Consider the following 25,667-nt stretch of genomic DNA (forward strand, 5'->3'; position numbering starts at 1 on the left):
CTGTTTCTCCTCCCCCCAGCTCTTATACAGCTGAGTGCAGAGGGAATGCGATCACTTGAAAAAAGGCAAAAAAGTGTTTATAATTTTTTTTTATATCTACACACAAATGTTTTGCCTTTTATTTCTATTTTGAACTGAATAGGTTGTTTTACAAGATGAGGGTTGACATATACTTTAAGTGTTTGTGAATTCCTAGCCCAGAAATCCGTTCCAAAACTTGACAAAGCACCTTATTCTCCTGACTTAGCACCTTGCAACTTTTGGCTGTTTCCATAATTGAAAATGCCTTAATAGGACACAGATTTGATGACATCCCAGACATTCAGTGCGCTAGGACTAAAATACTGCACAGCATTCTGGAAAACAAATTCCAGGAATGTTGCTGGCACTGGCACAGCCACCTAGAAAAGTGCGTCAATTCACAAGGGGACTACTTTGAAGGTGACAACAGGCGCTGGTGTATAGGTAAGCATTTTTATTTTTTTACAGTCCATTACGGGAATTAAATTGTCACACCTCGTATACCACAGTATAGTAAAATGCCACAAGAAATATCAGGTGCACTTGTTGTCTGGATCGCACTACACAATTTCCTTTTGTGAATCAGCCAATATGAACATATTGGCAGAAGATAAAATACCATGTAGTAGAGCTTTGTGAATTGATCTTATCCTGGCTGATTCATAAATATAAAGACAAAAATTAGATCTACACCAACACTGGTTCAGACCACCCTAAAGATGGTGCATGCTGGGTGTCAGTACAATGATGTACACAGCTGTGGAGTATTCAACATTCTGGCTTCAGAAAATTTCATTTTAGCATGAAAGCCCCATGGAATATCCTTTGTAAACATCACATAAAATACCATATTTATTATATTATGTATTAAGGTGTATCTAAACCCAAAGACAAACATTTATTATATTGCAGTGTACCAGTCTTTAGATGAAGTGGCTGCATTCTTTTTTTTCGGGTGTTTTTCTTTTATTTTCACCTGGTGATCCTGCCAGTAACTCACTTCCTGTGCCTTCATGTCTATACTTTTTTTTTCTCCACCCTATCAATGGATGGAGCCGTGGTTGTCCCTCAGGCTGGCCTTCTAACATGTCTGCTCTTGGCAAGCTGCAATATATTATATTAGTGTTTTTAGGTTTAGATACGCTTTCACTGCCAGATGCAATATACAAAATATCTAGAGGTCCCCCTGCTCAGCTGTAATCAAATACTGATATTACTTTTTATCTTTGCAGTTTGGACAAGAAGAGCAGAATTTGTGATGGGAATGGTGGGCGATACAATAACCCTGCCCTGTCATTATACTGTTCATAAACACCAACACAACATGTGCTGGGGACGAGGTCAATGTACAATATTTCACTGTAATAATGTTATCATCCAGACTGAAGGAAGCAAAGTGACCTGGAGAAAATCTGTCAGATACTCCTTACTGGGGGACATAACACAGGGGAATGTGTCACTGACCATCACTAATGTGACCGAGGAGGAAGATAAAGGAACCTACTGCTGTCGGGTAGATATCCCTGGATGGTTCAATGACTTTAAAGAAAACATTGATGTGCAGATATACAGTAAGTGTCACATTTACATTCTCAGTCCAAGTGATTTTTAAAACTTCTGTAATCTATAGATTACAGTATATCACTGGATAATTTATGAAATGGACATCAGGATTAAAGTGGAATTACAATTTTGCCTTCATTTATTCATAACTGATAAAGAGCAGAATAATCAAAGTGACTTTCCACTGTAAGAAGTACCAATATGTAGGCCCAGCCTTTTCCTATATAAGAATTGCTAGCTTTTTTTTTTATTTCTTAGAAAATGATGAAGACCTCATAGGTGTTACAGAAGTCACTACAAGAAGGAGAGAAGCGTCCAGTACAGGTAATGTGAATGTGATTTGGTCTGACATCACATTTTGCCTGAGGAAGCTCCAACACCACTGGAGTTTCCTCAAGGTGGAGTTCTGTGGGTAGGTAACAAGGGATTGTGGCTGGGCTATTAGGTGGAACTGTCACTCTGTTCTGAGCGGGAATTTTTAAAGGACAACTCCAGCTAACATCTGTGTCTTAATTTAGGAGATTTCTTTTCTGTTCCTCTTGGACAGGAAATTATAGGGGGGAAGTGCAAAAACACATTTTTGTATAGTGGGGAAGGGTGAGAACATCAGACAATAGGGTCATTTCACTAAGGACTAGTGCATTCGATATGAAGGTTGTGTGACTTATTTTTCAGAAATAATTAAATAGTCAATTAATCAAAGTAAAATATTGAATGTGAGGTTAATGCCACACAATAGCAAGATAAATAATGCAAAGCGTTAGCCGGCAAAGAAAAAAAAAAAAAGCAAACAATAACGCAAAATTTAATCACTTGCCCTCCAGAGGATTTACCCCCCTTCCTGACCAGGCCATTTTTTGTATTACGACGCAGCATTATTTTAACCGACAATTGCGCAGTCATGCAACACCTCACCAAGATGAAATTTAGGTTGAGCTTTCTTTCGGTGGTATTTGATCGCCTGTGCGTTTTTTATTTTTTTGTGCTAGAAGCAAAAAAAGACAGACAATTTTGAGAAAAAAAACAATATTTTGGACTTTTTACTATTAAACATGCCCAGTAAAAAAAATTACAAAATCAAATTTCAGCAGAAATTTAGGCCAAAATGTACCTTTTAGTGGGACTGTGGCGGGCATTCTGACACTGGGAAGGAAACTAACTTGGTGTCACTGACATCTCTAGTGACACCAATACAGTGATCAGTGTTAAAAAACAGCACTGACACTGCACTAATCACACTGGGCAGAAAGGGGTTAATGTGAGGGGCAATCAAGGGTTAACTATGTGTTTTACTAGGGGGCAGGGGGTGTGGGCTTCACTGTAAGCACATTGATTGGGATGGCTGTGCTGTGCACAGCCATCCCCAGCAGTGTGCCCGAGCTGACAGGGAGGAAGACTGTCCTCCCTAACGGTGATTGTCGGTAATCACAGGGCACCGGTGGGTAATCACTGGCCAGGTCCCAGTGATTGACATCTGTGGCCACAAATGGCAGGACGGGTAGGGCACACATGCGCCCCCTACTCGGAAATGAAAAATCACGTATATATACACCTGATTTTGCTCACCCGTGCTGCCATGTAGCAGTATATCTGCTATACAGCGGCGGGTAAGTGGTTAAGCACTAAATATCGCAAAATAATGAGAAATTGAATGACAGATACTTACCATAATTTTTCTTTCTTGACGGGCTCCATGTCAGCAGAGCTGGGTAAGGGCCCCGCCCCCATGCTTCCAGGACCTAACTCATAAATTTCCGCCCACCTGCAGCCTCAGTGTTCTGTAACTAGTCTAACCAAGCTTTATGGGAATTGTACTGACATGGAGCCAACCAGGAAAGGAAAATTATGGTAAGTATCTGTCATTCAATTCTCCCTTTTCCTGACAGCTCCATGTCAGCACAGCTGGGAACTAACTACCCACACAGGGGAGGGATAGTTCTACACACTCCTCGATTCTGGCTAAAAAGCAGAAGCCAGGCTGCCTCTGCCAAACTCAACTGTCATTAAGACTGCTTCTATACAGTAATGAGCAATGAGCGTATATATTGGCACCTATGGAGCTGTCTTGCAGATAATGTATGGGCACACTCAGCATGCTGCTGCTCACAAAGTTGAGAGCCTTTGGGTGGACAGAAGTGATTCTTCCTGCACAACCAACCCTTTCAACTTGTAGGCCAATTAGATGAGCTTCACCAACCAGGAGGCAATAATCTTGTTGGAAGCCATAAAATCATTGCACGCTCCACCTGGAATGACAAACAAATGCTCCAACGTCCTGATGCCAGATGTCTCCTTGATGTTAAATTTTAAAGCTTGACCCACATCTGATGGGCTAACTTCTTGGGTACTCCCAACTTTCCAGGTGATATGGACTATGAAAGCCACTTAGGCACGATCTTGAGCATCAGCATGAGTACCACCCTATCCAGGATGAATGCAAGACAGGGTTTTGTAAACCCCAGGGCCGCTAATACAGACACTCTTCTGGTTGATGTAATTGCCTCCAGGAAAGCAGTTTTCAGCGAGAGGTACCACAAGGGGCCACTTTGATTGGAGGCATCTGATGCAAGCAAGTCCAACACCAATGGGAAATCCCACTTCACAAACAATCCTTTAGGTAGGCTTCAACCTAGTTGCAGCTTGAAGGACAGTAGGAAGGAGTGTTGGATGCTCACTGTATGCCAGTGAAGGCAGAGATTAGAGATGAACGAATCGAACATGACGAAGTGGAATTCGTTTCGAAGATTGGGAAAAATTCGATTTGCGCCGAATCCGAAGATTAGCCAACTTCGGATGCGCGAATCGAATTTTCCCAAAAATGGCGGCGACATGTGTGGCGACGGAGCGGGGATCTTTGGGAAGGCGCGCAGACAAGGCGCGCTGACCCATAATGCATTCATTCATGACATGTGATCGCATTAGCCAATCAGCAGCCAGCCAGCCAGCACTGTGTAATGGTGGAGCTATAAATCGCGGCCATCTTAGAATTCTCCATTAGCCTCCGGTCATTCAAGAGAGACAGACCTGTCTGTATTGAGGGACAGAGTTAGGGCCACAGAGACTTTAGGGACACACAATCGTTACTCAGGGACACACAATCGTTACTCAGGGACACACAATTGTTACTCAGGGACACAGAATCGTTACTCAGGGACACACAATCGTTACTCAGGGACACACAATCGTTACTCAGGGACACAGAATTGTTACTCAGGGACACAGAATTGTTACTCAGGGACACAGAATCGTTACTCAGGGACAGACACAGAATCGTTACTCAGGGACACAGAATCGTTACTCAGGGACACAGAATCGTTACTCAGGGACACAGAATCGTTACTCAGGGACAGACACAGAATTGTTACTCAGGGACACAGAATTGTTACTCAGGGACACAGAATCGTTACTCTGGGACAGACACAGAATTGTTACTCAGGGACACAGAATCGTTACTCAGGGACACAGAATTGTTACTCAGGGACATAGAATCGTTACTCAGGGACAGACACAGAATTGTTACTCAGGGACACAGAATTGTTACTCAGGGACACAGAATCGTTACTCAGGGACACAGAATCGTTACTCAGGGAAAGACACAGAATTGTTACTCAGGGACACAGAATCGTTACTCAGGGACACCGAAGCGTTACTCAGGGACACAGAATTGTTACTCAGGGACACGGAATCATTACTCAGGGACAGACACAGAATTGTTACTCAGGGACACAGAATTGTTACTCAGGGACACAGAATTGTTACTGAGGGACATAGAATCGTTACTCAGGGACAGACACAGAATTGTTACTCAGGGACACAGAATTGTTACTCAGGGACACGGAATCATTACTCAGGGACAGACACAGAATTGTTACTCAGGGACACAGAATTGTTACTCAGGGACACAGAATCGTTACTCAGGGACACAGAATCGTTACTCAGGGACAGACACAGAATTGTTACTCAGGGACACAGAATTGTTACTCAGGGACACAGAATTGTTACTCAGGGACACAGAATCATTACTCAGGGACACAGAATTGTTACTCAGGGACACAGAATCGTTACTCAGGGACACAGAATCGTTACTCAGGGACACAGAATTGTTACTCAGGGACACAGAATCGTTACTCAGGGACAGACACAGAATCGTTACTCAGGGACACAGAATCGTTACTCAGAGACACAGAATCGTTACTCAGGGACACAGAATTGTTACTCAGGGACACAGAATTGTTACTCAGGGACACAGAATCGTTACTCAGGGACACAGAATCGTTACTCAGGGACAGACACAGAATTGTTACTCAGGGACACAGAATTGTTACTCAGGGACACAGAATTGTTACTCAGGGACACAGAATCATTACTCAGGGACACAGAATTGTTACTCAGGGACACAGAATTGTTACTCAGGGACACAGAATCGTTACTGAGGGACACAGAATCGTTACTCAGGGACACAGAATCGTTACTCAGGGACACAGAATTGTTACTCAGGGACACAGAATCGTTACTCAGGGACAGACACAGAATCGTTACTCAGGGACACAGAATCGTTACTCAGAGACACAGAATCGTTACTCAGGGACACAGAATTGTTACTCAGGGACATAGAATTGTTACTCAGGGACAGACACAGAATTGTTACTCAGGGACACAGAATTGTTACTCAGGGACACAGAATCGTTACTCAGGGACAGACACAGAATTGTTACTCAGGAACACAGAATCGTTACTCAGGGACACAGAATTGTTACTCAGGGACACAGAATCGTTACTCAGGGACAGACACAGAATTGTTACTCAGGGACACAGAATCGTTACTCAGGGACACAGAATCGTTACTCAGGGACACAGAATTGTTACTCAGGGACACAGAATCGTTACTCAGGGACAGACACAGAATTGTTACTCAGGGACACAGAATTGTTACTCAGGGACACAGAATCGTTACTGAGGGACACAGAATCGTTACTCAGGGACACAGAATCGTTACTGAGGGACACAGAATCGTTACTGAGGGACACAGAATTGTTACTCAGGGACACAGAATTGTTACTCAGGGACACAGAATCGTTACTCAGGGACAGACACAGAATCGTTACTCAGGGACACAGAATCGTTACTCAGAGACACAGAATCGTTACTCAGGGACACAGAATTGTTACTCAGGGACATAGAATTGTTACTCAGGGACAGACACAGAATTGTTACTCAGGGACAGACACAGAATTGTTACTCAGGGACACAGAATCGTTACTCAGGGACAGACACAGAATTGTTACTCAGGAACACAGAATCGTTACTCAGGGACACAGAATTGTTACTCAGGGACACAGAATCGTTACTCAGGGACAGACACAGAATTGTTACTCAGGGACACAGAATCGTTACTCAGGGACACAGAATCGTTACTCAGGGACACAGAATCGTTACTCAGGGACACAGAATTGTTACTCAGGGACACAGAATCGTTACTCAGGGACAGACACAGAATTGTTACTCAGGGACACAGAATTGTTACTCAGGGACACAGAATTGTTACTGAGGGACACAGAATCGTTACTCAGGGACACAGAATCGTTACTGAGGGACACAGAATCGTTACTCAGGGACACAGAATCGTTACTCAGGGACACAGAATCGTTACTCAGGGACACAGAATCGTTACTCAGGGACACAGAATCGTTGAATTAAAGAGTATGTCAGACAACATGCAGAGGAGTGGCAGAGGAGGCAATGTTTCAGGAGCGAGCAGACGTGGCAGCAGAGGAAGGGGTCGAGGCAGCACTAGTCGCAGCCAGAGGCCAGTGCTCCCGGTGTCATCCAGCGGTCGTGTCTCCACCGACAACCCTGCCGTCATCGATTGGTTGGCTCGGTCGTCTTCCTCTTCCCAGGTCACCTCTGACACCTACAGCCAACGGTCGGTGTGTACGTCAGACACAACCGTTAGTTGGCATGGCCCGGGAGCAAGCCCACTGAAATCACGTGTCCTCTACCTGCCCCTGTCCTTTGGTGTTCCCTCACCAAGCGAAGTATCGCATGCTGTGGGCTCAGCCCCACTGTACAGTGAGGAAGAGCTAACAGAGGGCGGTCAGGAACGGGGGGAGACATCCGCCTCTTCAGCAGCCAGGCGAAGAAGTACTGGCGAGGAGAGTGGCTCGGTAGCCGGTCTAGAGACAGGTCTGTCTCCTGACCCACACGTAGCCGAGGGGGCTAGTAGTGAGGCGGAGACCCTAATTGATGATGATGAGGCTGATCGCACTTGGCAGCCTCGTCGTCATCAGGCTATTGCTTCCGCATCATCAGGAGAAGAGGGTGCCAGCTTGGCAGCGAGCAAAACAGTCGGTGGGTTGCCCAGGAGGCAGCAGGGTCGCAGCAGTGTCAGTGGAGGCAAACGGCCACGGAGTAGAGCACCAGCTCCACTGCAGCCTACCACCACGGCCAGTAGTGGTGCCGGTGTGCACGGAGGAAGTAGCAGTCAGCCAGTGAGGAGTAGCGGGGGCAAAGTTTCCTACTCGGCGGTGTGGCAATTTTTTGTCAAGCCGCCCGAGGAAGTAAACGTAGCCGTATGTCGACTATGTGGCCAGAAAGTCAAGCGTGGCCAGGGGGCCCATGTTGGGACTACAGCGTTGCGTCAGCATATGCAGCGTCGCCATTTGGTGGCCTGGGAAAACCGTGATAAAGATACGGCGGTTCTGCCTGCCCCAGCCCCCGCTCCATCACCCGCTCCGTTACTTGCTCCGTCACCCGACGTCAATCGCCCTCTATCAGCCAGTCAAGGCTCCAACACCTCTGCTGAGGGGAGTTGTCGCTCGTTGGCATCTTCCGCTCGTTCAGATGCTCCTTCTCCTGCTACTCCTCTTCACGGATTCCGTCAGCAGTCTTTCTTGGAATCCGTTTCCAAGAGACAACAGTTTGCGAGCACGCACCCGACGGTGCAGAAGCTGAACGTCCTCCTGTCCAAGTTGCTGGTGCTGCAGTCCCTCCCTTTCCAAGTGGTGGACTCAGCACCTTTCCGAGAAACGATGGCTTGTGCCGCGCCGCGGTGGAGAGTGCCAAGCCGGCATTTCTTCGCCAAAAAGGCAGTGCCAGCCCTGCATTCACATGTAGAAGAGATGGTGGGCCAGTCTTTGAGCATGTCGGTCTCTGCCAAAGTGCACGGCAGCGCCGACGTGTGGAGCTGTAACTACGGTCAGGGACAGTACATGTCATTTACGGCCCACTGGGTGAACGTGGTGCCGGCACAGCCGCACCAGCAACTTGGACAGGTCACGCCGCTTTTGCCTCCACGTTTGCACGTCCTTGGTCCAGCAAAGATGTCCGCCTCTACCACCTCTTCTTCCGCCGTGTCCTCAGCCGCCACCCCCGTGCCAAGTCCCATTACCCGACCGGCATATCACATGTGCAGGGCGCAACGGTGTCACGCTGTGCTGCACCTGGTATGCCTTGGCGAACGTAGTCACACAGGGGAGGAACTTCTGAGTGTAATGAACAGAGAAATCGACAGATGGCTGTCTCCGCGCAAACTGAAAATCGGAACCATGTTGACTGACAACGGAAAGAACATGGTGTCTGCTCTGCGTCAAGGAAGGTTGTGCCATGCGCCATGCATGGCTCACGTGTTCAATCTGGTTGTCAAGCGGTTCCTAAAATCCACCATCCCACTGCAAGACATCCTTAAAATGTCACGTAAACTTTGCATGCATTTCAGCCATTCCTACACCGCAAAGCACACCCTCCTTGAGCTGCAGCGGCAGAACGGAATTCCACAGCATCGCCTGATCTGCGACGTTGCAACAAGGTGGAATTCAACCCTACATATGTTAGACCGCCTTTACGAACAGCGAAAGGCCATCACCGATTTCCTGATGTTACAAGCGGATAAAGGTACTCCCCTGTGTAACTTAGATGTCAGCCATTGGCAGCTCATGCGTGACACCTGCCGCTTGCTCAGGCCCTTTGAGGAGGCCACGCTATTCGTGAGTCGGCAGGACTATGGGATGAACGACGTCATTCCTCTGTTGCACGTCCTGGAACAAATGCTGTTAACAATGGCTGGTCAGGGTGCGGTAGACGTGGCGCACAGATCTCAACGCCACATGACCCCTGTGGGGGCAGGACAGGAAGAAGAGGAGGAGGTAGAGGAGGACATTGGTGCTCAGGAATTATTGAGTGAAATGGGTGGTTTTTCCACTCAGCGGACAGGAGTGGAGGAGCAGGAGCATCTGGTAGAGGAGGAGGAGGAGACAGAGGACCCAGACGCACCGTGGCAGTATGCTGTGGAGATGGAGGCCGGGAGTCCCTCGCATTCTTTGGCACAAATGGCCCATAGCATGCTCGGTTGCTTGCGTAGCGACAGCCGAATAATAACCATCAGACAGAGGGATGACTTTTGGCTGTCCACCTTGTTGGACCCTCGCTACCGTTCAAAAATGGTGGCCTTTTTCACACCTGCTGAGAGGGAGGCCAAAATAACGTACTATAAAAACCACCTATGTAGTCAGTTGGTCTCTGCCTTTCTGCACCAACGTCCATCCTCAGACACTGTGGGCCCTGTGCGCTCGCGTTCCGCTGCCATGGCAGCAGGGGAGGGGTGGGGTGGTAGGAGCAGTGGCAGCTCCACCAGCAGCGGCTGCCTCAGTCTGCAGTCGATGATGAGTAGCTTTCTTCACCAGCGCAGTGAGGAAACTACTAACCAGCCTCAGCAGCAGCAGCATCAGGTGGACCTGGAGAAAAACCTCAAACAACAGGCTTGGGCCTACTTGGACAGCACCCTGCCAACCGAGGTAGACAATCCCCTTGACTACTGGGCAACGAAACTTGACCTTTGGCCCCAACTAGCTGAATTTGCCCTTGAAAGGCTGTCATGCCCGGCCAGTAGCGTGGCATCGGAGCGCGTGTTTAGTGCGGCAGGAGGTATTGTAACTCCGCGGAGGACACGACTGTCCACCCAAAGTGTGGAGAGACTCACGTTTGTGAAAATGAATCAGGCGTGGATTAGTCTGGATTTCAAACCACCAGTTCCTGACACAACTGACTAAATCCGCCATGAATCATGCCCCAAACATGTTATTATTTTTAACATAGGCCTCTGTATGGCCTTCAATTTAAGCTGCTTACGCTTCGCCACTCTGCCATGGGCCCCTGTACCGCCTCCTCATGCTGCTGCCAGGTCCAGAGTGTGTCATGGGTCCCTGTACGGCCTCCCATTGCTGCTGCCAGGCCCGTAATCTGCCATGGGCCCCCGTAGCGACTCCTCATGCTGCTGCCAGGCCCGTAATCTGTCATGGGCCCCTGTACCGCCTCCTCATGCTGTTGCCAGGTCCAGAGTGTTTCATGGGTCCCTGTACGGCCTCCCATTGCTGCTGTCTCCATCGCCACACTCTGCCATGTGCCACTTTCAGGTCTCCTCACACTGCTGGTGGGTTCCATTTTGTCATAGGGTGCTGGCAGATTACGGGCCTCCCATTGCTGCTGCCAGGCCCGTAATCTGCCATGGGCCCCCGTACCGACTCCTCATGCTGCTGCCAGGTCCAGAGTGTGTCATGGGTCCCTGTACGGCCTCCCATTGCTGCTGCCAGGCCCGTAATCTGCCATGGGCCCCCGTACCGACTCCTCATGCTGCTGCCAGGCCCGTAATCTGTCATGGGCCCCTGTACCGCCTCCTCATGCTGCTGCCAGGTCCAGAGTGTGTCCTGGGTCCCTGTACGGCCTCCCATTGCTGCTGTCTCCATCGCCACACTCTGCCATGTGCCACTTTCAGGTCTCCTCACACTGCTGGTGGGTTCCATTTTGTCATAGGGTGCTGGCAGATTACGGGCCTCCCATTGCTGCTGCCAGGCCCGTAATCTGCCATGGGCCCCCGTACCGACTCCTCATGCTGCTGCCAGGCCAGTAATCTGTCATGGGCCCCTGTACCGCCTCCTCATTCTGCTGCCGGGTCCAGAGTGTGTCATGGGTCCCTGTACGGCCTCCCATTGCTGCTGTCTCCATCGCCACACTCTGCCATGTGCCACTTTCAGGTCTCCTCACACTGCTGGTGGGTTCCATTTTGTCATAGGGTGCTGGCAGATTACGGGCCTCCCATTGCTGCTGCCAGGCCCGTAATCTGCCATGGGCCCCCGTACCGACTCCTCATGCTGCTGCCAGGCCCGTAATCTGTCATGGGCCCCTGTACCGCCTCCTCATGCTGCTGCCAGGTCCAGAGTGTGTCATGGGTCCCTGTACGGCCTCCCATTGCTGCTGCCAGGCCCGTAATCTGCCAAGGGCCCCCGTACCGACTCCTCATGCTGCTGCCAGGCCCGTAATCTGTCATGGGCCCCTGTACCGCCTCCTCATGCTGCTGCCAGGTCCAGAGTGTGTCATGGGTCCCTGTACGGCCTCCCATTGCTGCTGTCTCCATCGCCACACTCTGCCATGTGCCACTTTCAGGTCTCCTCACACTGCTGGTGGGTTCCATTTTGTCATAGGGTGCTGGCAGATTACGGGCCTCCCATTGCTGCTGCCAGGCCCGTAATCTGCCATGGGCCCCTGTACCGACTCCTCATGCTGCTGCCTGGCCCGTAATCTGTCATGGGCCCCTGTACCGCCTCCTCATGCTGCTGCCAGGTCCAGAGTGTGTCATGGGTCCCTGTACGGCCTCCCATTGCTGCTGCCAGGCCCGTAATCTGCCATGGGCCCCCGTACCGACTCCTCATGCTGCTTCCAGGCCCGTAATCTGTCATGGGCCCCTGTACCGCCTCCTCATGCTGCTGCCAGGTCCAGAGTGTGTCATGGGTCCCTGTACGGCCTCCCATTGCTGCTGTCTCCATCGCCACACTCTGCCATGTGCCACTTTCAGGTCTCCTCACACTGCTGGTGGGTTCCATTTTGTCATAGGGTGCTGGCAGATTACGGGCCTCCCATTGCTGCTGCCAGGCCCGTAATCTGCCATGGGCCCCCGTACCGACTCCTCATGCTGCTGCCAGGCCCGTAATCTGTCATGGGCCCCTGTACCGCCTCCTCATGCTGCTGCCAGGTCCAGAGTGTGTCATGGGTCCCTGTACGGCCTCCCATTGCTGCTGCTAGGCCCGTAATCTGCCAAGGGCCCCCGTACCGACTCCTCATGCTGCTGCCAGGCCCGTAATCTGTCATGGGCCCCTGTACCGCCTCCTCATGCTGCTGCCAGGTCCAGAGTGTGTCATGGGTCCCTGTACGGCCTCCCATTGCTGCTGCCAGGCCCGTAATCTGCCATGGGCCCCCGTACCGACTCCTCATGCTGCTACCAGGCCCGTAATCTGTCATGGGCCCCTGTACCGCCTCCTCATGCTGCTGCCAGGTCCAGAGTGTGTCATGGGTCCCTGTACGGCCTCCCATTGCTGCTGTCTCCATCGCCACACTCTGCCATGTGCCACTTTCAGGTCTCCTCACACTGCTGGTGGGTTCCATTTTGTCATAGGGTGCTGGCAGATTACGGGCTTCCCATTGCTGCTGCCAGGCCCGTAATCTGCCATGGGCCCCCGTACCGACTCCTCATGCTGCTGCCAGGCCCGTAATCTGTCATGGGCCCCTGTACCGCCTCCTCATGCTGCTGCCAGGTCCAGAGTGTGTCATGGGTCCCTGTACGGCCTCCCATTGCTGCTGCCAGGCCCGTAATCTGCCATGGGCCCCCGTACCGACTCCTCATGCTGCTGCCAGGCCCGTAATCTGTCATGGGCCCCTGTACCGCCTCCTCATGCTGCTGCCAGGTCCAGAGTGTGTCATGGGTCCCTGTACGGCCTCCCATTGCTGCTGTCTCCATCGCCACACTCTGCCATGTGCCACTTTCACGTCTCCTCACACTGCTGGTGGGTTCCATTTTGTCATAGGGTGCTGGCAGATTACGGGCCTCCCATTGCTGCTGCCAGGCCCGTAATCTGCCATGGGCCCCCGTACCGACTCCTCATGCTGCTGCCAGGCCCGTAATCTGTCATGGGCCCCTGTACCGCCTCCTCATGCTGCTGCCAGGTCCAGAGTGTGTCATGGGTCCCTGTACGGCCTCCCATTGCTGCTGCCAGGCCCGTAATCTGCCAAGGGCCCCCGTACCGACTCCTCATGCTGCTGCCAGGCCCGTAATCTGTCATGGGCCCCTGTACCGCCTCCTCATGCTGCTGCCAGGTCCAGAGTGTGTCATGGGTCCCTGTACGGCCTCCCATTGCTGCTGTCTCCATCGCCACACTCTGCCATGTGCCACTTTCAGGTCTCCTCACACTGCTGGTGGGTTCCATTTTGTCATAGGGTGCTGGCAGATTACGGGCCTCCCATTGCTGCTGCCAGGCCCGTAATCTGCCATGGGCCCCTGTACCGACTCCTCATGCTGCTGCCAGGCCCGTAATCTGTCATGGGCCCCTGTACCGCCTCCTCATGCTGCTGCCAGGTCCAGAGTGTGTCATGGGTCCCTGTACGGCCTCCCATTGCTGCTGCCAGGCCCGTAATCTGCCATGGGCCCCCGTACCGACTCCTCATGCTGCTGCCAGGCCCGTAATCTGTCATGGGCCCCTGTACCGCCTCCTCATGCTGCTGCCAGGTCCAGAGTGTGTCATGGGTCCCTGTACGGCCTCCCATTGCTGCTGTCTCCATCGCCACACTCTGCCATGTGCCACTTTCAGGTCTCCTCACACTGCTGGTGGGTTCCATTTTGTCATAGGGTGCTGGCAGATTACAGGCTTCCCATTGCTGCTGCCAGGCCCGTAATCTGCCATGGGCCCCTGTACCGACTCCTCATGCTGCTGCCAGGCCCGTAATCTGTCATGGGCCCCGGTACCGCCTCCTCATGCTGCTGCCAGGTCCAGAGTGTGTCATGGGTCCCTGTACGGCCTCCCATTGCTGCTGTCTCCATCGCCACACTCTGCTATGTGCCACTTTCAGGTCTCCTCACACTGCTGGTGGGTTCCATTTTGTCATAGGGTGCTGGCAGATTACGGGCCTCCCATTGCTGCTGCCAGGCCCGTAATCTGCCATGGGCCCCCGTACCGACTCCTCATGCTGCTGCCAGGCCCGTAATCTGTCATGGGCCCCGGTACCGCCTCCTCATGCTGCTGCCAGGTCCAGAGTGTGTCATGGGTCCCTGTACGGCCTCCCATTGCTGCTGCCAGGCCCGTAATCTGCCATGGGCCCCCGTACCGACTCCTCATGCTGCTTCCAGGCCCGTAATCTGTCATGGGCCCCTGTACCGCCTCCTCATGCTGCTGCCAGGTCCAGAGTGTGTCATGGGTCCCTGTACGGCCTCCCATTGCTGCTGTCTCCATCGCCACACTCTGCCATGTGCCACTTTCAGGTCTCCTCACACTGCTGGTGGGTTCCATTTTGTCATAGGGTGCTGGCAGATTACGGGCCTCCCATTGCTGCTGCCAGGCCCGTAATCTGCCATGGGCCCCCGTACCGACTCCTCATGCTGCTGCCAGGCCCGTAATCTGTCATGGGCCCCTGTACCGCCTCCTCATGCTGCTGCCAGGTCCAGAGTGTGTCATGGGTCCCTGTACGGCCTCCCATTGCTGCTGCTAGGCCCGTAATCTGCCAAGGGCCCCCGTACCGACTCCTCATGCTGCTGCCAGGCCCGTAATCTGTCATGGGCCCCTGTACCGCCTCCTCATGCTGCTGCCAGGTCCAGAGTGTGTCATGGGTCCCTGTACGGCCTCCCATTGCTGCTGCCAGGCCCGTAATCTGCCATGGGCCCCCGTACCGACTCCTCATGCTGCTACCAGGCCCGTAATCTGTCATGGGCCCCTGTACCGCCTCCTCATGCTGCTCCCAGGTCCAGAGTGTGTCATGGGTCCCTGTACGGCCTCCCATTGCTGCTGTCTCCATCGCCACACTCTGCCATGTGCCACTTTCAGGTCTCCTCACACTGCTGGTGGGTTCCATTTTGTCATAGGGTGCTGGCAGATTACGGGCTTCCCATTGCTGCTGCCAGGCCCGTAATCTGCCATGGGCCCCCGTACCGACTCCTCATGCTGCTGCCAGGCCCGTAATCTGTCATGGGCCCCTGTACCGCCTCCTCATGCTGCTGCCAGGTCCAGAGTGTGTCATGGGTCCCTGTACGGCCTCCCATTGCTGCTGCCAGGCCCGTAATCTGCCATGGGCCCCCGTACCGACTCCTCATGCTGCTGCCAGGCCCGTAATCTGTCATGGGCCCCTGTACCGCCTCCTCATGCTGCTGCCAGGTCCAGAGTGTGTCATGGGTCCCTGTACGGCCTCCCATTGCTGCTGTCTCCATCGCCACACTCTGCCATGTGCCACTTTCACGTCTCCTCACACTGCTGGTGGGTTCCATTTTGTCATAGGGTGCTGGCAGATTACGGGCCTCCCATTGCTGCTGCCAGGCCCGTAATCTGCCATGGGCCCCCGTACCGACTCCTCATGCTGCTGCCAGGCCCGTAATCTGTCATGGGCCCCTGTACCGCCTCCTCATGCTGCTGCCAGGTCCAGAGTGTGTCATGGGTCCCTGTACGGCCTCCCATTGCTGCTGCCAGGCCCGTAATCTGCCAAGGGCCCCCGTACCGACTCCTCATGCTGCTGCCAGGCCCGTAATCTGTCATGGGCCCCTGTACCGCCTCCTCATGCTGCTGCCAGGTCCAGAGTGTGTCATGGGTCCCTGTACGGCCTCCCATTGCTGCTGTCTCCATCGCCACACTCTGCCATGTGCCACTTTCAGGTCTCCTCACACTGCTGGTGGGTTCCATTTTGTCATAGGGTGCTGGCAGATTACGGGCCTCCCATTGCTGCTGCCAGGCCCGTAATCTGCCATGGGCCCCTGTACCGACTCCTCATGCTGCTGCCAGGCCCGTAATCTGTCATGGGCCCCTGTACCGCCTCCTCATGCTGCTGCCAGGTCCAGAGTGTGTCATGGGTCCCTGTACGGCCTCCCATTGCTGCTGCCAGGCCCGTAATCTGCCATGGGCCCCCGTACCGACTCCTCATGCTGCTGCCAGGCCCGTAATCTGTCATGGGCCCCTGTACCGCCTCCTCATGCTGCTGCCAGGTCCAGAGTGTGTCATGGGTCCCTGTACGGCCTCCCATTGCTGCTGTCTCCATCGCCACACTCTGCCATGTGCCACTTTCAGGTCTCCTCACACTGCTGGTGGGTTCCATTTTGTCATAGGGTGCTGGCAGATTACAGGCTTCCCATTGCTGCTGCCAGGCCCGTAATCTGCCATGGGCCCCTGTACCGACTCCTCATGCTGCTGCCAGGCCCGTAATCTGTCATGGGCCCCGGTACCGCCTCCTCATGCTGCTGCCAGGTCCAGAGTGTGTCATGGGTCCCTGTACGGCCTCCCATTGCTGCTGTCTCCATCGCCACACTCTGCTATGTGCCACTTTCAGGTCTCCTCACACTGCTGGTGGGTTCCATTTTGTCATAGGGTGCTGGCAGATTACGGGCCTCCCATTGCTGCTGCCAGGCCCGTAATCTGCCATGGGCCCCCGTACCGACTCCTCATGCTGCTGCCAGGCCCGTAATCTGTCATGGGCCCCTGTACCGCCTCCTCATGCTGCTGCCAGGTCCAGAGTGTGTCATGGGTCCCTGTACGGCCTCCCATTGCTGCTGCCAGGCCCGTAATCTGCCATGGGCCCCCGTACCGACTCCTCATGCTGCTGCCAGGCCCGTAATCTGTCATGGGCCCCTGTACCGCCTCCTCATGCTGCTGCCAGGTCCAGAGTGTGTCATGGGTCCCTGTACGGCCTCCCATTGCTGCTGTCTCCATCGCCACACTCTGCCATGTGCCACTTTCAGGTCTCCTCACACTGCTGGTGGGTTCCATTTTGTCATAGGGTGCTGGCAGATTACGGGCCTCCCATTGCTGCTGCCAGGCCCGTAATCTGCCATGGGCCCCCGTACCGACTCCTCATGCTGCTGCCAGGCCCGTAATCTGTCATGGGCCCCTGTACCACCTCCTCATGCTGCTGCCAGGTCCAGAGTGTGTCATGGGTCCCTGTACGGCCTCCCATTGCTGCTGTCTCCATCGCCACACTCTGCCATGTGCCACTTTCAGGTCTCCTCACACTGCTGGTGGGTTCCATTTTGTCATAGGGTGCTGTATGACCTCCCATTGCTGCTGCCAGGCCCGTAATCTGCCATGGGCCCCCGTACCGACTCCTCATGCTGCTGCCAGGCCCGTAATCTGTCATGGGCCCCTGTACCGCCTCCTCATGCTGCTGCCAGGTCCAGAGTGTGTCATGGGCCCCCGTACCGACTCCTCATGCTGCTGCCAGGCCCGTAATCTGCCATGGGCCCCTGTACCGCCTCCTCATGCTGCTGCCAGGTCCAGAGTGTGTCATGGGTCCCTGTACGGCCTCCCATTGCTGCTGCCAGGCCCGTAATCTGCCATGGGCCCCCGTACCGACTCCTCATGCTGCTGCCAGGCCCGTAATCTGTCATGGGCCCCTGTACCGCCTCCTCATGCTGCTGCCAGGTCCAGAGTGTGTCATGGGTCCCTGTACGGCCTCCCATTGCTGCTGCCAGGCCCGTAATCTGCCATGGGCCCCCGTTCCGACTCCTCATGCTGCTGCCAGGCCCGTAATCTGTCATGGGCCCCTGTACCGCCTCCTCATGCTGCTGCCAGGTCCAGAGTGTGTCATGGGTCCCTGTACGGCCTCCCATTGCTGCTGTCTCCATCGCCACACTCTGCCATGTGCCACTTTCAGGTCTCCTCACACTGCTGGTGGGTTCCATTTTGTCATAGGGTGCTGTATGGCCTCCCATTGCTGCTGCCAGGCCCGTAATCTGCCATGGGCCCCCGTACCGACTCCTCATGCTGCTGCCTCCACCGCCACACTGTGGCTCCACACTCTGGTTTTGGCCCCGTGACTGCCCAAATGAGTGAAGTGTGCGGTGATTCTAAGATCGACGGCACTCATCTGCATGTCATACTGACTGACAGTATTATTTCTCTTCCCCAGCAGACTCCAAGGGCATTTAAATTAAAGGTACAGTGTTCTGCACTAATATAAAGGCTCTCTGAAGCCTAGAAACACCCTTTTTATAAGTTAAATTCGCAGCGAATATATTCGACTCGAATCGAATTTATTCCTCGAATCAGCCAAATCGAATTTTTGAATAATTCGCTCATCTCTAGCAGAGATAGCTGAAATGTGGTCCCATAGCGTACTTATGCATAAACCTAAATCAAGCCCCACCTACAGAAACTTCAGAATGTGACAGACTTGTGGAGAGCCCAGTGTAAAACCTTGATCAGCAGCAATCCTGTGTATTTATGTCATATTCTACTATAGGCACTGTTAGTGTTGTTCTTCTTTGATTTCAAGAGTATTCATAACCTTTACAGAGCCCCCCAGATCTATTAGCCTCTTCCTCTCAAGACCCAAGCCACGAGCTTGAGCCTGTCAGGTGTTGGATGAATGTGACCTCGGAGAATCAGATCTTATCGGCAGAGGGAGTGGATCCTTGGTACTCATTAGGAGGGGCAGAGGGTACCAAGGCCCCTTCAACCAATCTGGGATCACCACCAGAACTATCACCTTCCCCTGCCACAGCCTCAGAAGGAAGCTGAGAAACAGATGGAGAAGCAGAAAGGCATAAGCTGTCCTGGAGATCCACTCTGCGATCAGCACCTCCACCCTCATTGCTTGTGGATGCTGGACCCTGGAATAGAAAGCAACTTTATGTTGACTGAGGATGCAAACAGGTCTACCTCTGGAAGTGATTACCAAGCTCGTTAATTCTCGAAACACGTCTGGGCTATTCATTGTCATCCAGGATTGTCCTGGACAAATTGTTTGCCTAAAGATTCCCCTGACCGGGCATATAGGCAGTAGATAGCTGCAGGATATTGACTTGGGCCAACTCTAGAATCAAAGAAACCCCCTTCAGGAGGGAGATACTAAGTGTCCCCCATGTTTCCAGATGGAGGCCACAGTTGTTGTGCTATCTAACTTCACCAGGACAGGTCCACCTTGGATGAGGTCACTGAAGGCTAGGAGAGCCTGAAATTCAGTTCTTAACTCCTACTTTGCTGGTGTCTTTCTGCACCACCAGTCACTAAGTCATCAGATGTGAATGATATTGCAGAAGATTCTGCTTTTCCAACTACAAATTTTATCTTGCTTCCATACAGGGCGTAATCCATATCTTCTGATGTCAGCCCTCTGACTGCTACCATTCCAGAAACCAAATTTGTTTGGGGGGGGGGGGGGGTTGGGGGTGACAGTTCAACTGAGGCTACCTGACCTGCTGGATCTGAGATGTGAAGGACGAAAGATCTCCCAAATATGACCTGAAATGCCTGCCTTGAGTGACTATGTGTCCATCACCAAAGCTGTACCTACAGTGAAGGAAATAAGTATTTGATCCCCTGCTGATTTTGAATGTTTGCCCACTCACAAAGAAATGATCAGCCTAAAAATCGAGTGGTAGGTGTATTGTAACACTAAGAAACAGAATAGCAACAAAAAATTCCAAAGAAATGCATGTCTAACAAATTATGCACTGATTTAAGTATTTGATCCCCTATCATTCAGCAGGATTTCTGGCTACCAGGTGTCTTTCATACAGGTAACAAGCTGAGATTAGAAGCAGTCTCTTAGAGGGAGTGCTGCTAATCTCATTTTGCTACCTGTATGAAAGACACCTGTCCACAGGAGCAATCAAACAATCAGATTCCAAACTTTCCACCATGGCAAAGATCAAAGAGCTGTTGAACCGCTCATTGCCAGACTAGATAAATCTTTTACCAGGGTTTTGCCTGCTGCTTAAAGCAGCTAAAAAAAATAAACAATAATTCAATGAAGTAGAAAAAAGCTTGCCTAGTAACCACTACTAGAGGGATGCTGATACTTCAGCTTCCATCCATAGCTCTGAAGTCACCAGGTGGTTAATGAACCAAACCTTACCCTGCCAGAGAACAGGATATGATGAAAATGTGTTAAGAAGAGCAAAAAAAAAGGTAGGAATCTGCATCATAATTACAATAATATTCTGCAATGTACACAAGTCATCTGAGGGAATTGTTGATGACATAAAGACCTTCTCTTTTTTCTTTTTGAGAAACTGGAGACCACAAACAAATATTAAAAGGGATGTCCTATACTCCAACAGGCAACGCTGGCTATGGTAGTCATCCACAGGTGACTCGTCTACCTTCTCTGGAAATGCTGGTCTTTGGAGTGGGTTGGCATAATGGCACAAAAGTAAAGCAAATATGAAAAGCCACCAACAGGTAATGCCATGTGTGAACAAAGTATTACTTTGTGCACCTGTTATGCAGAGTACTATCTGTGGAGGAGCTCGGGGTATGCACAGTGGTTGCAGGGAGCAATGCAGCATTCATTTGGATACAAAGCATTTTTACATTTAGCTCACCCACTTCACATGGACCCAGCAGACCCCAGACAAGGCTGTTAGCCATGATAAAATCTGCCCTAAGGACCAGCAGTGGGGCTCCCTGGATTATGGGTCATTTAGCTGGTACACCACGGACCGCGTACAACTGAAACCCACATGCATGGACGAACAGCCAGCCATTTAGACCGGCCAGGTAGAGGAGCACACCTACGTCCTGCACATGGGAGGTAAAAAGAGGTACACCGAGGCTGCAGGTGGGCTCAACTTTATAAGTTAGGTCCAGGAAAGCATGGGGGGGGCAGGCCCTTACCCAACTGTGCTGACATGGAGCTGTCAGGAAATAGATATTTAACGCGTTTGGTAAATAACGCATGTTTAGTTATCACTAGAAGCAGGAGGAAGGAGATATGGGTTCCCAATATAGTCCTTTGGTGGGATCTCATTTAAAATACTGTGCCCAGTTCTGGAGACCTCACTTACAAAAAGATTCCAAGGGACAGGCAAGAAAAATAGGGAAAGGTCTGAGAGATAAAACATATCAGGAGAGACTTCAGGAACTTAATATGTACAGTCTGGAGGAAAGAAGAGATTGGGGGTGACTGAAACCTTTAAACACATTAATAGGGCTCGGGAGGGCAGTATTTTCAGTATGAGGCCAAAATCAAGAACACGGCCTCACACTAGCAGGAGGAAAGATCAAAAATCTTTTTACAAAAAGAGTATTTAAAGAATATGTAAACCCAAGTATTCATGTTCATGATATGTGCCTGCTATACCATGTAAAAAGTATTCTGTTCTCTTTGTATTGCTCTCTTTGTGTGTAATCCCTCTCTCTCAGTTCCTCTGCTTTCCTATCAAAAACTGACCACACTAGGTATGAGAGCGCAGTATAGTCAGTTTTCTGGATGTGATGGAACTCAGTCTGTTCTCCTCCAATGATCAGACTTGTGCTGACACGTCCCCCCCCCCCCTTCCTTCTCCCTGCACAGCCATTCACTGGGAAGATCAGAGTACTGCTCTTTCTCGTCTGCCAGCTCTCTGAGTTCCTTATGAAACTGAAAACCTGGGGTATGTGATCACTTATAAAAAATAGGAGGGAATTTATTGAGAATTTTTTATGGCGCTTTATAAATACTGTATAATAATAATAATAATGTACCATGTACTAGTATGAAAAAGTATCCCGTTCTTATTGTATTGCTTCCTTTGTTTGAAATCCCTGTTGTTCCTGTCAGTCCTTCTGCTTTCCTATCAACAACTGACCATATTAGGTATGAGAGCAAAGCATGGTCAGTTTTCTGGCTGTGCTGGAACTCAGCCTGCTCTCCTCCAATAATCAAACTTGTGCAGACACCCTCCCCCCCTCCTCCCTTCACAAACTGGGAATGTCAGTGTTTTGCTGTTTCTCCTCCACCAGCTTTCTGAGCTCCTTATGCAGCTGAAAACCTAGGGCGGGTGTCGGCAACCCGCGGCTCCATGTGGCTCTTTTTCACTTTGGCTGCGGCTCCGGAGCACACTGCCCACCAGGTGACAGGCAATAGGGCAGCAATGGGCAAACTACGGCCCGGCGGACCTTTTAATCCGGCCCGCGGAGCTAGGCTCTCGCTAGGCTCTTCTCACAGTCCGCCCTGAAGACCGGGGTAGCATGAAAATCTGTCTCCTATGAGGATCTGTCCCCCTCGACGTATCTGCGCATGTGCCGGAGATCGCCGATCGGCTGCTAATGTCTGAAACTGGCACATGCGCAGATACGTCGAGCGGGAACACGGCGAGAGGAACGCGCGGAGCAAAGGTAAGTGAATTGACACAGGGGGGACTTGGGGACTTAATATGGGGGATGAATTAATATGGGGGATGAATTACTATATGGGGGATGAATTACTATGGGGGATGAATTACTATGGGGAATGAATTACTATATGGGGGATGAATTACTATGGGGGATGAATTACTATGGGGGATGAATTACTATAGGGGGGATGAATTACTATAGGGGGGATGAATTACTATAGGGGGGATGGGGGGATGAATTACTATGGGGAATGAATTACTATATGGGGGATGAATTACTATGGGGGATGAATTACTATATGGGGGATGAATTACTATATGGGGGATGAATTACTATGGGGAATGAATTACTATATGGGGGATGAATTACTATGGGGGATGAATTACTATATGGGGGATGAATTACTATATGGGGGATGAATTACTATGGGGGATGAATTACTATATGGGGGATGAATTACTATGGGGGATGAATTACTATATGGGGGATGAATTACTATACGGGAGATGTATTTTCAGTTTTAAAAATGTGGCTCTCAAAATAAATTTCAATCGTGGTTTTGGCGAGATTTGGCTCAGTTGAAAAAAAAGGTTGCCCACCACTGACCTAAGGCTATGATTGTGATTATGACGATACACTGTGGCCCTGATTAACCCTTTGCTTACTGGGCCCTTAAACCCCCTTCATGACCAGAGCGCTTTTTGCAATATATGCAGTGTCGGATTTGTTTTAAATGTTGCAATGGTTTTGCGGCTCCCAGTCTTTTTTTCCCTCTCGGAAACGGGTCCAAGTGGCTCTTTATGTCTTAAAGGTTGCAGACCCCTGACCTAGGGCAAATGATCACTTATATAAAAAATAGGGTTTTTATATGTATACATATACACTTTCATTTCTATATTAAACTGAATGGGTTGTTTTACAAAGTGAGGATTTACAATCACTTTAATGTTCGGGATAAACTTTAACTAGAGGTAGTGACTGAGTCAACATGAATTTACACATGCTTGGGGCAAACAGATCTATAAGAAAAAATACAACCAAAAAAACATGGGACAGACTTGGTGAGCCGTTCTGTCATTTTCTGCTGTCACTGTTGTTGTGGTTGTTTCAATTTCTTGTATAGAGTTTTCTGTGTATACAGTTAGTGGTTCAAGCAATTTAAACTCTTTATCTAAATGCAACGCTGCAAATGCTCTTCTCTGTTTCAAAAGTGAGACATCAGGGGTCTTTTTAAACCTTTTTCAACGCCCTCCCTACCATCCCCCTCACCTACATGGCTGCTCATTTTTTTATTTTATCCACTTCAAGTCCGGACACTTTCACCCCATTCCAGTCCAGGCCAGGCCAATTTTCAGCTTTCAGTACTATCACACTTTGAATGACAATTGCGCGATTATGCAACGTAAAATATTAATTTTATCATTTTTTTGAGACATAAACGTTTATTTTGGTAGTATTTATTCACCACATTTTTTTTTGCTATATAAATGAAAAAGTCCCAAAAATTTTTTAAAAAAGTATTTTTCTTATAAAATTTTGCAAATAAATAATCTTTCTTCATAAATCTTGGCCAAAAGGTATTCAGCTATCTTTTTAGTAAATAAACTAAATAACCCCAAATTAGTATATAACCAAAAATTATAATTTTTCAAAATGTATTTTACATTTTTATTTTTAATATTATTTATGTTTTTATTTTATTTTTTTTAACGTACTGTCACCCTAGCAGTACAGTGTCACCATAGTCGCACTGTACTACTTGTGGGGGGTGATGAAGATTTTTTTTTCTTTTTTTACACTGATTGCTTTTACATCTATAAAGGCTGTAAAAGCAATCATTTCTCCTTCTCTCTAGCTGCATTCTTGCAGCCACTGAGAAATACTATGAGAGCTGTGATTGGTCTTAGCTTGTCACATGGTACAAGGCTGTTGTGACTAGCCTTGTACCATGTGATCTCTGTGATCATTCACAGATTTCACACATAGTAAGCAATGATGTCAGAAAGTGACATCTTGTTTACTACTATTCATGTGATCACTGATTGGCCAATCACTGATCACATGAATTGGGACCTCACACAGAGGTCTCATACAGTGATCGGTGTGGTGCCACACGTCCCCAGGGAGCTCGCACAGGCAGTGAATGTGGGGGCCGTTTATAAACAGTGAATCGCTTCGGCACTGCTCCCGTCCAGCCGTTTATGTACATTGGCCAGACGGGAAGTGGTTAAATAATGAAAAAAAAAGGTAAAAAATTACAAAAAAATAATAAAAATAAAAAAACTATTGACACCAACCTTACTGCCTTACTGACACCCTCCACTGCCCTATTGACTGACACAGTCCACTGCTTTACTAACTGATGCTGTCCACTGTTCTAATGACACCAGCCTCTGCCCTACTGCACAGTTTACTGCCCTACTGGCACTGCTCTTTTGACACCGTCCACTGCTCAACTGACACCATCCACTGCTCTAGTGACACTGTCCACACACCATTCATTGCCCTACTAACACTATCCACTGATCTACTGACTGTCCACTTTTAACCCATTGCCCTCCAGAGGATTTACCCCCCTTCCTGACCAGGCCATTTTTTGGCACTGTGTTACTTTAACTGACAACTGCGTGGTCATGCAACGCTGCACCCAAATTAAATTTATGTCCTTTTTTTCAAACAAATGGAGCTTTCTTTCGGTGGTATTTGATTGCCTCTGCGTTTTTATATTTTGCGCTATAAACAAAAAAAGACCGACAATTTTGAAAAACAAAAAATATTTTTGACTTTTTGCTATATCCAGTAAAAAAAGTTACAAAATCAAATTTCATCCTAAATTTAGGCCAAAATGTATTCTGCTACGTCTTTGCTAAAAAAAATCCAAATACGTGTAAATTAATTCGTTTCCATGAAAGTTTTAGCATCTACAAATGACAGTATATATACTGGAATTTTTATATATATATATATATATAT

The 25,667-nt window shown here is 50.1% G+C and overlaps 1 protein-coding gene across 1 annotated transcript in view; it reads left to right on the forward strand.

The window, feature by feature from the left end:
* Positions 1-25,667, forward strand: part of LOC149452334 (hepatitis A virus cellular receptor 2-like) — a 46,654-nt gene that overhangs the window by 4,116 nt on the left and 16,871 nt on the right. Inside the window, exons 2-3 of the mRNA XM_089689505.1 lie at positions 1,254-1,592; positions 1,843-1,908. Coding sequence (XP_089545631.1) covers positions 1,254-1,592; positions 1,843-1,908 — 405 coding nt within the window. The remainder of the gene's footprint in view (positions 1-1,253; positions 1,593-1,842; positions 1,909-25,667) is intronic.

The sequence above is a fragment of the Staurois parvus genome, unplaced genomic scaffold (assembly GCF_062004578.1).
Source record: "Staurois parvus isolate SC_StPar_1 unplaced genomic scaffold, SC_StPar_1.0 ptg000479l, whole genome shotgun sequence".
Lineage (NCBI taxonomy): Eukaryota > Metazoa > Chordata > Amphibia > Anura > Ranidae > Staurois > Staurois parvus.